Source organism: Phocoena sinus, chromosome 10 (assembly GCF_008692025.1).
Source record: "Phocoena sinus isolate mPhoSin1 chromosome 10, mPhoSin1.pri, whole genome shotgun sequence".
In the NCBI taxonomy this organism is placed as follows: domain Eukaryota; kingdom Metazoa; phylum Chordata; class Mammalia; order Artiodactyla; family Phocoenidae; genus Phocoena; species Phocoena sinus.
Window position 1 is genome coordinate 52,029,588 of NC_045772.1, and position 17,269 is coordinate 52,046,856.

A 17,269-nucleotide genomic window follows, 5' to 3' on the forward strand; every position below is an offset into this window, starting at 1 on the left:
CACAAAACTAGTGAGGCAGTATGGTGTAGTAAATGTTCACTAGAATTAGTGGCTAGGTTTTAATCCTAACTGCCAGTAACTTGCTGGCTTTGATTGAGCGGTAGTTCATTCATTGTCATGAATCCTATTAAAAAATAACTTATATCTCTCCATATATCTGACACTATTCACAGGAGAGTGATGAGAATGAGTAGGTCAATCACTAGAGATGTGAACTGTGGGAGCATAAATGTCATCAGTGTCTATGGCCTAGTTCAGTGGTTCTCAACACTAAGACCCAACACTACCATTTAAGTTGCTTTATTTTCTGTGTTTCGTTTGTGGGTTTTTTCCCCAAGTTTTTAAACATTTAAAAAATTATATACAGTAAAATTCAATTTTTTTGGTACACATGTCTATAATGTTTGACAAATTCATGCAGTCATATAGTAATCACTACCATAGTCAAGATTCAGAACAGCTAACATTGCCCCCCAAGGAATTCCCTCATGATGCCTTGTTGTAATTAAACCATCCTGGAAACCCACGGCGTTTGGTAACCATTGATGTATTCCCTGATTTTCTAGAATGTCACATAAATGGAATGACATAGTATATAGACTTTACAGACTGACCCAAAGCTGCCTTCTGTTTTTCCCCCTTTATGATCCTTTAATAGAATCCAAATGGATGCTTGCACCTACTTTAATGAAAAGTTTGGTTTCAAGGGAAGTAAGAAGATCAGAAGCTATTATATATAAAAGTACAGGAAAATGAGAAAAGCAGAGGTGTGATGTGATTTTTCCAAAACGTGGATAATTCTTGGTAAAGATCCAAGCAAAACCAAGTACAAACTTACTCTTCGCAGAATCTTACTATTGCCAGTAGTTGCATTTCTGGAAAATTCAGTGTATATTAAAAACTGTATGTTTATATGTAAAATGGAGCTAGGTTTCTAGGTTCATATAATTATAAACAGGTTTTCATCTACATGAATCTCCAATGGGGTCATCAAAAGATGTGTAGACTGTGGGACAATTCATGTGTGGTCCTGTCTCGTGCATAGCAAGACATCTACTATCCCTGCCCACAGCCTGTAAGAGCCCAAAGTGCCCTCTAGTCGTTGTAACAACCAAAAATATCCCCACAAGGCATTTCTAAAATGCTTCCTAACAGGTGGCAGTTGAAACTCACTGGCCAATATGAAGTAACTCTCATGCCATCCAATACTGTCAACTGGGATCAATGTTCACCAATCTTGTGATTACCAAGTGAATTCTGCAAGATACCTTCATACCTTCATAGGAAAGGAAGTCTTGGAATGCTGACTTTTGTATTCTAGTTTCCAAAATAGATTCCGCCTGTTAGAGATTAACAAATTATCATTTTGGTTTATCCCGCTCTCTGTTTTGAGTTTATCCTGAAACAGTCTCTGAGGACCTGATCAACTTGAAAGTGACAAAATTGAGATTTGTCTGCCCCAAATTAATTTCCTATTTTGTGTTAACTCTGCCAAGGAATTTTTCCCTCATTAGGTCTTACTTTCACAATTAGCTGATCTCCCTTGAAATTTTGAATGTGTCCTTTCAAAAATTCACAAGTGCATATTTTTAAAGGTTACTACAGGCCAAATGCTGTTCAGTATTTTACCTAAATGAAGCCAGTCACATAAACTGGCATTGTTTGATTGTGATTATTCCCATGAATGGAAAGAATATGTATCATGTTCAGATGGTCCAGAGAAAAATGCCTCGGGAAACTTGGGTATTCTCAAGAATGAGTGCAAGATAGAAGAATTCAACCCTCATTGTGATTATCAGTTATTAATAAGGCAACTTCCACAATATATTTTATAAAAGGCCTTGGGAAAGTTTTTTAATTATAAAGATAATTTTTTCATATGTGAGAAGAGTTTTTAGAGTCACAGTGTTTTCTAAGATGCTAGTTGATGCTGCTAGGGTTTCACAGATGATGAAGCTAGACCTATGCCCCCCATTGTCTATTAATGGTAGTTTTTATTGCCATAACCAAAGGGCAGAGCAAAATTTCCTCTTGGGCACAAGTTATATGGCTTCATGTAAATTAATGATAAATATTCAAGGCATTTGTGCCATTAGAATAAACTCTGTTAAGAGTAAATTTTTGCAGACAGCCTGTAGTAACTTGGAAGAAGCTAGTAATTTACAAGAGGGAACCAACCATAGCCATGTGGATCCAAATATTGCATTAAGTCTTTCAGTGTATATTTTGCAGACGTTCATGAAGTACCTATTGTATTTCAGACGTGTTAAAGTGCCAGAAGCATTCCTTAAACTAAATCTGAGTTGAAGTAGCTAATCAAACAAAGTGTCCTCAAATATTTAATTGGTGGGGTGTGGAGAAGTGAGGAGGCTGTCTTGTTTCCACAATCCACATTTTTTCCATAGCTCTACATTGCCTCCCAAGTGGCACTGAAAGCCCAAAGGAAAGGTGAAATTTTGTGGGAACTATAAGTATATTGTAAACAAGGCTCCAAACAGCATGTAATCCCTTGGTATTCTTGCATAAATGAGAGTGGTCTTTGTAAAACCTGATTTTAATCAAGATTGTTGATAGCTAACCTCACATAATGCTATGGCAGACTCCAAAACAGTCATCATTCATGGAGGTACATGACATTTTGATTCAATCTCTTTGCTTGAAAAAAAAAGCCATTAAATATTTTTCAAACACAGTGAACTAGCTTTACTACTTTTTCTTATTAATACAGCTTTATTGTAAAAGATTTAGGTAATACAACTAAACAAGATAAAGTGAAAATCTGTAGTAACGTAATCATTTAGAGTTAATCACTGTTAACATAAGTAGTGTCCAGATGTACACAGATATGTTAACATGCATAGACATATTTTAAACCATTCTGTAATTATACTATTGATTATACCATGATCATTCATGCTTTTTTTCATTTAAAATAATGAGGATTTCTTTTAATGTCAACAAATTCCATTTAGAACCCATTTCAACTTACATCGTGGCATTCTACTGTTTGTACTTGTTTGTTCAGTTTTTGATGGGACTTATTTCTAATCTTAATATAGTAAAGTTTGTCAAGAACAGTTCTTGTTCATATACATTTTATGCATATCTATATTATTTCATAAATCTCAGAAGTAACATTTCTGTTAAAAGTATGCATATTGGGACTTCCCTGGTGGTGCAGTAGTTAAGAATACACCTGCCAATGCAGGGGACATGGGGTTCGTGCCCCGGTCCGGGAAGATCCCCACGTGCCGCGGAGCGGCTAGGCCATGAGCCATGCCCGCTGAGCCTGCACGTCTGGAGCCTGTGTTCCGCAACGGGAGAAGCCACAGCAGTGAGAGGCCCGCATACCGCAAAAAAAAAAAAAGCTCTATGTCAAAACTGTCTGCGTGCTTTTTTTGAGGCTCATTCTGAATGTATCCTCCTTCACATAGTATTTCTGTTACCCATAGAATTTTCCATTGCTTTAGGAGTCTGTGTTCTAGGATGTCTGTGTCTGTGATGACTTTCTGGCTGTAGGAATGGGTCAAGGACTGGAACTCAGATTAGCAAATAAGCTGGAGTAGAAGAATCAAGGGAGGAAGGTTCATAGTGTTTCTGGAGACTTCAGAGATCAGTGATCACAACAAGAAAAGCCTCCCACTCTCTGTCCTGAGGACGGCCCTCAGACATAGAGGTGATGCGAGCAGCTCACACCCAGGCCTTGAGTCTTGCCCTATTCAGACCACTGCTGCTGGAGCTCATAAAATACCAGCTACGAGTGGGGCTTTGCAGGTTACAAAGTGCTTTCACGTGAACTATCCAGTTATTGTTGAAACAACATATTTGTATTCTGAGTTCCTTTTCAGCAATTCTGTCTCTTGCCTGAGAAAATTACATTCCTGGATGGGTCCAACCTTTCTGTCCATCTCTCAGTCAACTCCCAGCTCCTACTTCATATCTCAATGCCTTCGTTCCTGACACAATTTCTCATACAGGGAATGTTTTCCTAGACTATCTGGGAGGAATTTTAATTAGGAATTTCATTGGGACCTGACTCTTTAATAATTTAAAAGGCCACAGTCATAAGCTGTATGTGTCATGGACACAGACTTGGAGTTAAACTTGCCTGAGGTATTTCCTTAGCTCTGCGGAGTTTTAGCTGTGTGACCTTATACACAGTTACCTAACCTCATTGAGCCTCTTATATGAATATGCATAGTGACCCCCTGACAGAACTTTTGTGAGGAGTAAATTAATAAAACCAATGCCTCTTATATAGAAGTGACTAATGTGACTGTCAGTGTCCTTCATTCATTTCACAAGAGTCCATATCTACTATTTTAGCAATAATTTTCGATACATAAGTAACTTTTTTGTTATAGAAATGTTAGAAAATAATGACGAGCAAATAAAATTAAAACAAGCAAAAAGAAAGTAAAAATTAGAGGAGAAAATAAAAACTCGAGATAGCTACTATTAATATTTTAAGGTCACATTAAATATTGAAATATTCACATTGTTTTGCAACCAGCACTATCCACGTCCAGAACTTTTCATCACCCCAGACTGAAACTCTGTACCCATTAAACAATAATCCCTCATTCTCCCTCCCTTCCTGGTATCCACTGTTCTACTTTCTGCCTCTATGGATTTGCCTACTCCAGGAATATCATATTAGTGGAATCATACAATATTTGTCCTTTTGTGTCTGTCTTATTTCACTAAACATAGTGTCTTCATGTTTCATCTATGTTGTAACATGCATCAGAATTTAATTCCTTTTAAGAAATTTGTTAATATTCCATTGTATGTTAATACCACTTTGTTTATCCATCGAAGGACATTTGGGATATTTCTACCATTTGACTATTGTGAATAATGCTATAAACACTGGTGTTACTGTTAACATTTTGAAGTATTATCCCTGCAGTCATGTATTTTCACACACACACACACACACACACACACACACACACGTTCTAAGTAGGTTCCCACAGTACATAATATTTTTAATGTGATTATTTTTCATTCAACAATATACCATAGATGTTGTTAAATGTGATTATGTAACTTTCCAATACTCCTAACTGTGCATAGTTTTTTTTAAATTTGTATTTAAACTAAAACTGATGATTGGACGTTTAGGTGGTTTCTAGTTTTTTACTACTATATGTAAAATAGCAGTGAACATTGTAGTTAAGTTTAAACATTTTTCTCTATGCTTTCTGCCTTCAATTCCTCCTTTTCTCAGGTAAATACTAACTCATATTTTTTTCTAGTAATTTTGTTTCCTCTTTTATATTGAAATATATATAAATATTTACATTTATACATAAATATATGTATAACCTATCTGACGCTTATTTTGGAATGTGGTATGAAATAGAGATCTTTTATTTCCCAGCAGAAACCAGTTACCTCAATATCATTTATTCAATATTCCATGGTTTTCCTGCTGATATTCTGAGTGTCTGTCTCTAGTCTGCCTCTCCCTACTATATACGTACAGGATGGTTCTGGTTATTCCATTGGGGCAAGTTTCTCATTTCTCATTAACATTTCAGAGCATTTTTACAATTATTTTTGTGTGTTTATGTTACACATAATATATTACACAGAAACATTCTTTTCTTGGGGTTTTCTCATTCAAAATTATATTATGAGCTATCAGAAAGTATTTGGAAATGTCATTTAAAAAAAACATTTCTTAGACTTTTATTTTTGAAAACAGAAAAGCAAAGAGAAGAAAATTTAAATGGCTCATAGCATGTTACCTAAGTAATTTCTATTAACATTTCAAAAAGTAGAAATCAACTATATGTCTAAAAAATTGCAAATAATAGAGAAAAATAGAATTAAAAAATCCTCTCTCCCCAAACTCTTCCTAAACCATAGTTCTTTTCACTAAAGGAAACTAGCATCAAGTTTCCTATGTATTTTTCCTGCAGATAAATGTATGTGTGTGTGTGGCAGACTGTGTGTGCACGTGATGATGATGTCTGTGTTTTTGTATGTACACGTACATCTGTGCTTAAGTGTTTGTGTGTGTATTAATTTTTTATGTACACTAAGGAACACATACTACAAACACTGCTTTGCATCTTGCTTGCATCTTCCTCACTTCATAATGAATCTTGGAGAATTTTCATAATCAGCACAGAGTTTCTTTTTTCTGGATAATGGCTGCCTGATATTCCACTGAATACTGTACCATAATTTGTTTGACTACTTTCCTATTAATGGATCTTTAGATAGTCTCAAGTTTTTTGTGTCTTTGTCTTTTACCATTACAAAGAGAATATCTTTGTAAATGTATTTTGGTGGTGTTTTTTCCATGTATAGTCATGGAATAAGTTCCTAACAGTGGAATTATTGAGTCAGAGAATATATGCATTTTGAATTTTTGATGGATATTGGAAAATTAGAAATTATTCTCCCAAACGGATAAGTTGATTAACACGTTCGTTAATAATATATGAGAGTTTCTGTTTGCCTATTTCCTTGACTATACTTTATATTCAGTTATTTAAAATTTTATCTAATTTTTAATTTATCTAATTTTATATTTGTCAATTTTTATATTTTTGACATCAGTAAAATAAAACAATATCTCATTGTTTTGGTTTGCACCTCTTCCATTATGAATGAAGTTAAGCACCTTTCAGCCTTTTGTATTTCTATTTCTGTGAAACAGAAATCTATATTGTTGTCCATTTTTCTACTAGCTGATATGGTAGGTATAAGCATTATTGGTAAGGATAAGCATTTTCGAAATTTGAAAATTATCCGTCTGTCTGTCATATATTTGCAGATATTTTCCCCAGTAATCTGTTTATGGTGTAGCTATTTTTATATTAATTGCTACATAGCTATTTAAAACATTTTTTCCGGCCAAATTTATTTATCTTTTCTTTTATAGCTTTCAAGTGTCTTGCTTAGAAAGGTCATTCCCACTCTAAGCTTATACATACATTCACCTATGTGTTCTATCTTTTATAATTTTGGTTTTTATATGATATAATAATTTTTAGTAAATTATTGAAATATACACATAGAAGAGTGAACAAATCATAAATTCGTTCAATGTAACGAATTTTCACAAAATAAACATTCCCATGTAGCAAACATCCAGATCAAGAAACAAAACATCCGGCTTCCCTGGTGGCGCAATGATTGAGAGTCCGCCTGCTGATGCAGGGGACACGGGTTCGTGCCCCGGTCTGGGAGGATCCCCCATGCCGCGGAGCGGCTAGGCCCGTGAGTCATGGCCGCTGAGCCTGCGTGTCCGGAGCCTGTGCTCCGCAATGGGCGGGGCCACAGCAGTGAGAGGCCCGCATACCGCAAAAAAAAAAGAAACAAAACATTTCCAACACCCTGAGGCGCCTTTTACATCCCCTTCCAGTCATTACTCCGCTCCAAAGGTAATCCCTTCATTATCTTAACTTCTAATATTAGTTTTTCCTGTTTGGGGAATTTTAGTAATGGAATCATGCAGTATGTACCCTTTCGGTTTATTTAGCTCATCCTGATGTCTGTGAGAGTCATCTGTGTTGTGTGTAATTGTACTTTGCATATTCTCATTGCCGTGTAGTATTCCATCATACCAATAATAATAATTTATTAATTCATTCCACTGTTGATATTTGAGTTGTTTCCATTTGGAGGCCAAGATAAATAGTGCATGTCTTTGGATGGATAGGTGCACATTTTTTTTTCTTGGGCTTATCCATAGGAGTGCAATCACTGAGCTTTACTAGCTATTTCCAAGCAGTCTAATTTACACTCTTGTCAGCAGTATAGGTTTCACTTCTTCACCACCTTCATATAGTCTTTCTTTTTTAATTTTAAGCATTCTGAATGCAGTGAACTGGTTTCACTGTAGTTTTAGTTCTGATTGCTAATGAAGTTCAGCAGCTTTTCATGTGTTAATTGGCCATTTAGATATGCTCTTTTGTGAAGTGCTTATTCAAGCCTTCTGCCCATTTTTCTACCAGATTGTTTGACCTTTTTCTTATGAATTTATAGAAATTCTTTATATATTCTGGATAAGAGTCCTATATGCCCAAGTATCTTCCCCTACTTTATAGCTTGTCTTTTCATTCTCAATGCTATCTATTGATTTTAAAAAGTCTTAATTTTAATATCACCTAATTTACCAATTTTTTCTTTTATGGTTAGTGTTTCTTGTGTCCTGATGAAACATCAGTATTTTTTATTTCTTAAAAATTTTTTAAACAGATTTAATTAAATGCAGTTGCCATATAATAAACTGCACATATCTAAAGTATATGATTTGTTCAACTTTTGGGAGTGATGGAATGGATTTTATCTTGACTGTGATGATAGTTTCATGGTTGAATACATAGGTCAGAACATTAATTTTAATAGTTCAATAATAATTCATCTTATGAAAGTGTTCTAATTTGTTTTCCATTTCTCTAATATTGGGCAGTACAACTGTTTTCCTTTTATTCCCAATTATAAAAAAATAGTGCTGTTAAATGTCATAGGGATGAAACAGCATGGATGAACAGAAAATAATGGGTATGGTTTGTGGAAGACAAGATATGCTAGGTTGCTTGGCAATGCCATCATGTGAGGAAAGAAGAGCAGAAGTGTTACATGCGCTGATGAGGAACCCTCAAGCTGTGCTGTGCTTCAGTAATGAGCTGTCATGTGTTGTGATGTACAGTTCTTAAGTGATAAAGTATGCAAGCAGCATAGCAAGAAGTGCTGGACTAGGGTGGTGACAGCTGCCTACTTTGAGAGAAACTGACTGAGCAGGAGAGAAACAACCTTTCTTCCTCGAAGTGGTTTTTAATTACAAGAGCATCTGCCCATTAAAAAAAAAAATCAGAAAATATTTATGCATAAAGTGAAAAATAATTCCCTCATCCCAGTCTCACTCCTCATAGGTTACCCTTGGAAATATTTTGGTATGTAACCTTTTAGACATTTTCTCTGCATGGTTTTATATACGTATTAACTAGATAGATAGATAGGCAGATAGATATTGTGTTTGGTTTTTAAAAACAGGGCTGCATTAAAACAATGCTTGGCAAGTTGCTCTCTTTACTTGCTATCTTGTGTCTTGTGTCTCCCTTTCCATACCAGTGTGCTACAGGGCTGCCTGCTCCCCTCTTTCTCCAAACGCAGCTCAGGGTGCCGCTGATATACCCTAGTCTCTGTCCCAACACCTGTCGTCACCAAAATAGCTCTGGCGGAGACCACAAGGCAGAGTGGTCAGCAGGATGGCAGTTTGCTGGGGTGAACGGGTGGCTGGGCAGTGACAAGATCCTCCTCTACAGCAGGCTTTGTCCTTGTTCCCACACAACTGCACTTCCAGGCTAAGGGATGGCTCAGCCCCCTCAGGCACCTTCCCACTCCCTGTCCCATGGCCTCTCCTCCAGGCCATGAGTAGCGAGTAGCAAACTTCTGGGCCTCCAGAAGCCCAGCAAGTCAAGTAAATGAGTGGAGTAGGCTGGAAAGAGGAGTATTGTAACTGTACTTACAGCACTACTCACACACATCCTCTTGGGAGGGAATATTGCCAGATGTCTCAGTTTTACTTGAGTAAGCCCCAAGAAGCCAAAAAAAAGCCTCAAGAACCTGAAAATCCAAATTTTTATGAAAAATCCTTTGATTTTCAAATGTCAGCACTTTAGTATTTTTGTTATTGGAATATAGTTGATATTTATATTCCAATGTTGTGTTAGTTTCAGGTGTACAGCAAAGTGAATCAGTTATACATGTACATATATCCACTTTTTTTTTAAGATTCTTTTCCCATATAGGTCATTACAGAGTATTGAGTAGAGTTCCCTGTGCTATACAGTGGATCCTTATTAGTTATCTATTTTCTATATAGTAGTGTATATATGTCAATCCCAATCTCCCAATTTATCCCCCTTTGCCCCCCAGGAACCATAAGTTTATTTCTACATCTTTGACTCTATTTCTGTTTTGTAAATAAGTTCATTTGCGGTACGCGGGCCTCTCACTGTTGTGGCCTCTCCCGTTGCAGAGCACAGGCTCCGGACGCACAGGCTCAGCGGCCATGGCTCACGGGCCTAGCCGCTCCGCGGCATGTGGGATCTTCCCAGACCGGGACACGAACCCGTGTACCCTGCATTGGCAGGCAGACTCTCAACCACTGCGCCACCAGGGAAGCCCACATGTATCTTTTTGAAATATGTTTTTTTCCAGATATATGGCCAGGAGAAGGATTGCTGGATCACATGGTAATTCTATATTTAGTTTTATAAGGAACCTCCATACTGTTCTCCATAATGGCTGTACGAATTTACATTCCCACTAGCATTGTGAGAGGGTTTCCTTTTCTCCATGCCCTCTCCAGCATTTATTGTTTGTAGATTTTTTTTTTTTTTTTTTTTGTTTTTTTTGTGGTACGCGGGCCTCTCACTGTTGTGGCCTCTCCCGTTGCGGAGCAACAGGCTCCGGAGGCACAGGCTCAGCGGCCATGGCTCACGGGCCCAGCCGCTCCGCGGCATGTGGGATCTTCCCGGAGCGGGGCACGAACCCATGTCCCCTGCATCGGCAGGCGGACTCTCAACCACTGCGCCACCAGGGAAGCCCCCTGTTTGTAGATTTTTTGATGATAGACATTCTGACCAGTGTGAGGTGATACCTCATTGTAGTTTTGTTGCATTTCTCTAATAATGAGTGATGTTGAGCATCTTTTTGTAGTATTTTAGTATTTTTGAATGTATCTAGGTCTACCATTTATTTTTAAAATAAACTTTACTTTTTAATTTTTTTTAATAAACTTTATTTTTTAGAACAGTTTTACATTTACAGAAAAATGGCAACGATAGCACAGAGAGTTCCATAAATCCCGCACCCAGTTTTCCTTCAATTAACATTTTACATTAATATGGTATATTTGTCACAGTTAATGAGCCAATATTGATACATTATTATTAATAGTTTATTCAGATTTCCTTAGTTTTTATCCGATGTCCTTTTTCTGTTCCAGAATCCCATCCAGGATACCTCATTACATTTACTTGTCGTGTGTCCTTGGGCTCCTCCTGGCTGTGACCATTTCTCAGACTTTCCTTGTTTGTGATGACCTTGACAGTTTTAAGGATTACTGGTTAGGTATTTTGTAGAATGTCCTTCAATTGTGTTTTTCTGATATTCTTCTCATGATTAGACAGAAGTTATGGGTTTTTAAGAGAAGACCACAGAGGTGAAGTTACCATTCTCATCACATCTTATCCAGGGTATATACTATCAACATGACTTATCACTGTTGATGTTGACCTTGATCACCTGGACAAGATCACCCATGTCTGTTAGGTCTCTCTGCTGTAAAGTTACTCCTTTTACCTCTTTCCATATGGAACTCTATGAAAGGAAGTCACTATGCATAGCCTACGCTTAAGAGTGGGGACAGCCATAAAAAGAAACGAAATTGAGCTATTTGTAATGAGGTGGATAGACCTAGAGTCTGTCATACAGAGTGAAATAAGTCAGAAAGAGAGAGACAAATAGCATATGCTAACACATATATATATGGAATTTAAGAAAAAAAAATGTCATGAAGAACCTAGGGGTAAGACAGGAATAAAGACACAGACCTACTAGAGAATGGACTTGAGGATATGGGGAGGGGGAAGGGTAAGCTGTGACAAAGCGAGGGAGAGGCATGGACATATATACACTACCAAATGTAAGGTAGATAGCTAGTGGGAAGCAGCCGCATAGCACAGGGAGATCAGCTCCGTGCTTTGTGATCGCCTGGAGGGGTGGGATAGGGAGGGTAGGAGGGAGGGAGATGCAAGAGGGAAGAGATATGGGAACATATGTATATATATAACTGATTCATTTTGTTGTAAAGCAGAAACTAACACACCATTGTAAAGCAATTATACTCCAATAAAGATGTTAAAAAAAAAAAAAGAGTGGGGAGTTATGCTCTACCTCCTTGAGGACAGTGTCTCTCCATAAATTATTGAGAATTCTTCTCAGCACAATTTCTATAACCAACTCCTACTTCCCTTTTTGGCTTCATCCATCCCTCTCTCCCCCACTCCAGGCTCATCACATTGCAGATCAGTACATTCAGGTTCTGGATGGTACCATTCCTTCTCTCATCTCTGTTCTCACTATTGCTGGACATCCCTTGTCTCTCTCCCTTACATGTTCAATTCCCCTTTAACCTTCAGAACTGCTTACTCAAGTACCCTGGCCCCTAGGAAGTCTTACCAGAACCCAGTCTGCATCAGGGGACTTTTCTCCCAGTCCCAAAATACCCTGTGCACATCCCCATCCTGGCATTCATTCTTCTTTATTGTTCATTCTTAACAATCTCCCCTGTTAGACCGAGAGTTCAAGAGCAGGGGCTGTCTTTTTATTTGCCCTCCTATCCCCTGTTCCTGTACAGTGCATACATCAGACACACAGTCAGTGTTTTTTTTAATGAATGAATGAATGAACTATAAAACTTTCAGGATCCCAGATATGAGATTTCTCCTTTGAATTTCCAGTCCTTTTGTCTTATCAACAATCATTGTATTCTGCCTTGAATTACGGTTACTTGGGTACTTATCTTATTCATTTAAATAGCTCCAGTGGTCTTCAAGGGCTGGGATCGTGTTTTGTTTCTCATGTAGTTTCGTGATATTTTTCACTGGCTTTGCCTCTCCTGTTGTTTCTAGGACAGTGTCTTGCACAAAATGGGTGTTTAATAAATATTTGTTGAATGAGTGAATGAGTTAATGAACAAATACATGAAGTTGCCTACAAATGTAATTCACAAGAATTAATTACACAAGGAAAGGAAGGATAATGGACTGGAAAAATAAATGGTCGGATTTTCAACTAAATGAAGTTAACTCCCAACACCTCCTAGCATATTATTTCCAACATTTTATCATGTGCAAATATTGTTGCATTTCTATTTGAGCAGAGAAATTTTAAAACATGACTTTTTTTCTGAATGAAAAAGCCTCTTTGCTCTTTAACAATAGAAGGGAGAGTCCAGCCTGATTCAACTCTTAGGTGGACCTTCCCCCCAAAGATACACCATATTACTCTTGAAAATAGCTGACTGGTTCCTTCCTTCCCTTTAAAAACCAAAAGAGCCCAAATCCAATATTTTTAAATAACACTTTTCTCTATCATAAAATGTAATTTTTCTAAGTGTCCACTGCTGGGGAGAAGTGAACAGAGACCCGTTGTTCTGGAAAGAAAAATTCCTTACAGCACGATATACTACCAGTATCACCAACACCAAATTCAACTGTTGCAGAAAGACCTCACTCAGGGGAAGGTGAATTAGGAGAGAATTTAGTCCCTCTTTTTCTCTACATAAAAAGTAAATTTTATGAAGGCTATTATTTCTCAGTTAGTATTTGATTAGAACAACCTGTAGAGGGCGTCCTTGCATCAAGAGCCGTAGGGGTTTGAACACTACTGAGGGAAAAATATATTTTTAATTAAAACGACAACTTTCTGGAGTAAAGGAAGATGTCCACTGTGTTGCAAAAGGATTATCTTTAACTGGGGGACAACTGGCATTACAATGCTAAAGTGCTTTAAGGGTTTCGGAATGTATATGAATACATTACATAAATGAATATTCACTGAAATAAAAACTCATGAAATCTTTGAAAAGAGGTAAATGTTATTGTAAAGAAGAATGGCTGTGAAGCTTTGGATGCAGACAGACTTAATTATGATTTACTTATCAGTGGAGGTATAGTGGTTAAGAGAATAGGCTTTGAAACCAGAGTGCCTGGAAATTTGAACCCTGACTCTGCCTCTGACCCGGTAAGTAACCATAGTTACCACTGGGTAACCACAGTCAACTAACTTACTGGATCTTTTTGAGCCTTGTTTCCCCATCAATAAAATGGGAATAATAATAGTACCTATTTAAAAGACTTGTGAGGTTTAAGTAAGCACTTTAAAGTACTTTTACAATTAAAACACAAAGTTCAAATCCATTGTAGATTTCGTCTAGTTCTTTCCAAAGATCAACAGTTGCACGGTTGAAAATATTTCATAATTGGAAATACACATATTCTGTTCTCTTTAGTAACTTCTCATGACCCAACGCTTAGCTGAATTCATGCACGTGTTCCGCTTCTCTTCCGTTGTTGCCGGTTTGCTCCCCTCTTGAGGTATCCACTTCTGCAAGGGACTGGGTGAAACAACATGCCCTGCCCCAGATGCTCAATCCTTGGGACATTTGTCCAGCATTCGGATGCCAAAAAATACAGAAGTAAACAACTCTTTTCTGAGTCTGAAATCTAAGTTAAAAAAATTTTAAAAACCTTTGCTTCCGTTTTCATTGCTCATCCAAGGGATTAGGCAGGAGGCAAAACAAATCCTCTCTGCTGGGGTCGAGTCGGTGTGGCTGGGCTGGAGCCCACTGCCAGCCAACTACTCTTCCCACAGGCAAGGCCAGATCCTTGGTCTTGCTCCAAAGTGCCTGCGATTTCAGTACCAGCGCGGCACGCCTCCAAATTTCTTAAAATACCGGCAACTATGAAGATATTCACAACTTTTGGGAGCCCTACCCCAGCAGGTCAGGTAAGCCTGTCATCCAGAGCTCAGGGAACTCTTCCAAGTGCTTCCGGTGATCAGGGAGAAGAGCCTCCACAGCTGTTAAAAAGCATCCTCCATGGTGTCAGGCAAGTGAGCAATGAAACCCCACGCCCCCGCCAACCTGAGCGCCAGCCATCAGGGAACCACTGGACGGTCGAGTCTTGGGTTTTAAATGGATGGGAATGCGCCGTGTCAGCTTAGCGCGGATGGATGAGGATAGGGTTTGCAGGAGGAATGACAGTAGCGGAAAGGGAGAAGTGGAGGAATATGCGCCTTCATTTAGCCCCGGAGTACAAATGGGAGTTATCATCATCATCACCTGCGCTCAGTCAAGCCCTGTGAAGTCAGTTCACCCCACTTCCCTCCATTCATGCCTCGTCTGGCCAGAGGCAGAAGCGAGGGACGTCCCAGAGGCGCCTTTGAGCGCCCTTCTCCGCAGCTCCCTCCACCACGTGCGCCTTTCGTGCGTGCTCCCACGCGGCGCACAGCGGCGTGGACGCTGCCTCCGGGGTCCCGTGCCGCCCCACCCCCGTGCGTCTCCCCAGCGCCGCCCAGTGGCGGCCGACTGGGCCGAGTGCCTCCTCGTTCGTACCGCACTTGCGCCGGCCCTTCCCGCTCTTCCTCTCCCGCTGTATTTAACCCTCTGACTGTTGGCCTCGCTCGGCGGGCTGGCATCTCCTGCTTTGCCAGTCTTGCGTCTCTGCTCTCCCCTGTTCCTCCTGCGCCCCCGCCCCCCACCCCCGTCTTGCCCCGCTCTCGCCGGTTCTTCCACTCCCTTCTCCTCTTCCTCCTCGCGCTCACCCGGGCTCACTCGCATCAGAGCCGAGAGGCTACACGCCTAGCTGACTACGCGGGAACGGCTCCGGTTGAGAGACAGCTTAACGGCTGCAGGTTGGGTAGGTGCGGCAGGAGTTTCAGCTGCGAGAGCCACCAGCCAGGAGGTCCGGAATAGTATGGCCCGGAGAGGCGCCTTCCCTGCCGCCGCGCTCCGATTCTGGAGCATCCTCCCGTGCCTGCTGGTGCTGCGGGCGGAGGTCGGGCAGCCGCCGGAGGAAAGCCTGTACCTGTGGATCGATGCTCACCAGGCGAGAGTGCTCATAGGTAAGGTTTCGCGCCTAACACGGGAGCTTCTGCTTCTTCCCCCTGCCTGGGTCTTCACTCTCTGTCCAGCTTTTCCATTAAAGGAGGAGAGATGCATACATTTAGTATGTTTTCAAAGCTTAATTTCCAAGGAAGATTGGTCTCCCCCTTTTAATTAGCTTTTTTCCATCTAAAAGCGTATAAACTTCTCTCTCAAGAAACCTAAGCTGATATAGTGTTCTGATCATGCTGTTGCTAGTTTCTACAATCCTGCGTTTTTAGGTGGACCCGGCATTTGCTAGCACCAGTTAACTCCACGTCCACTCCTTTTCCCCGAAAGCATGCGTCTTTGGCATCATTCTTATCACCCACAGGAATATCAGTTGGTACGAAGGCAGGTGCCTTGTGAAAAGAAATGACCCATTACTAATTCTTTGGTGTTCTTTTTGCGTGCAAGTTCTCATTTGGATGCTTTTAAGTCCAGCTAGTTTGATAGTTTTATTTGTTTTTTTTAAACCAGGATTTGAAGAAGATATCTTGATTGTTTCAGAGGGGAAAATGGCCCCTTTTACACATGATTTCAGAAGAGCACAACAGAGAATGCCAGCCATTCCTGTCAATATCCATTCCATGAATTTCACTTGGCAAGCTGAAGGGCAGGTGAGTTATGTTAACCAGAAAGGTTGAAGAAAATTACCCTTTAATATTTACAGCACCTGATGGCAGGTAGAAATAATACTACATAGTGTGTAGTCGGCTACATTTTTTTACAATTTTTAAGAGTGATTTCTCATCTAATTTCCAAAGCATATGAAGAGTTAACTCCCATTTATTTAAACATGTCACATAAATTAAAGATTCCCAAAAGAAAGGGGTAGGCAAAGTGCCTAAGATCACTATTTTGATAAGTCTCAATGTCTTCAGGCTGCTGGAAATATAATGACCTCAAATACCAACATTACTTTTTTTTCTGTGTTCACTGACATTGAAATTTAGCATAATATTTAAGACTTTTTTCTGTAATATATACCAACCACCTGTGACATTGTTTACAACAATGTCATTGTTTAGAACAATGTCACAGGTGGTTGGTATATACTACAGAAAAAACAAATTTTAAAGTCGATAAGTATTTTTGACATTGTGCCTTTGAAAAAAATTGGTATGTTGAGTGTTATTCACTGGAATGATGTGAACACTATATATTTCTGGCAAGAATTCACAGACTCAGAAAGTGTCATATAAGAATGTTTGTAACATATTGCAAGCTACTGTTTTTTAAATACTTTCATATGGAAAAAGAAAACTACACTATATTTTTATGAAGTGTTCCTTTTATTTCTTAGAACATCAGCATCTTTTGTATGTTACCTTTTGTAGAGGTTCAGTATTACATAAATGACCTAATTTGGGAAGGAAAGGGAGAATAAACATTATGTGAGTTTAGTTTCTTTTGTGCAGTTGGAGAATTTACTCTAGAGGACAAATGGTAAGTAAATTCTTTTGCTCGTTGGTTGGTAAAGTGCATCTACTTATGAAAATCATTGTAGTTATAATTAAAGTCACATTTTCAGGTCTTTTTATTCTAAAACTGTTTAAATGGATATCTTCATAAAGAATGTGATCCAGA

General features: G+C 39.0%; 1 protein-coding gene across 1 annotated transcript in view; it reads left to right on the forward strand.

The window, feature by feature from the left end:
- Positions 1-15,157: 15,157 nt before the first annotated feature.
- Positions 15,158-17,269, forward strand: part of WIF1 (WNT inhibitory factor 1) — a 95,091-nt gene continuing 92,979 nt past the window's right edge. Inside the window, exons 1-2 of the mRNA XM_032644295.1 lie at positions 15,158-15,660; positions 16,160-16,299. Of these exons, the coding sequence (XP_032500186.1) occupies positions 15,513-15,660; positions 16,160-16,299 (288 nt within the window). The 5' untranslated portion in view covers positions 15,158-15,512. The remainder of the gene's footprint in view (positions 15,661-16,159; positions 16,300-17,269) is intronic.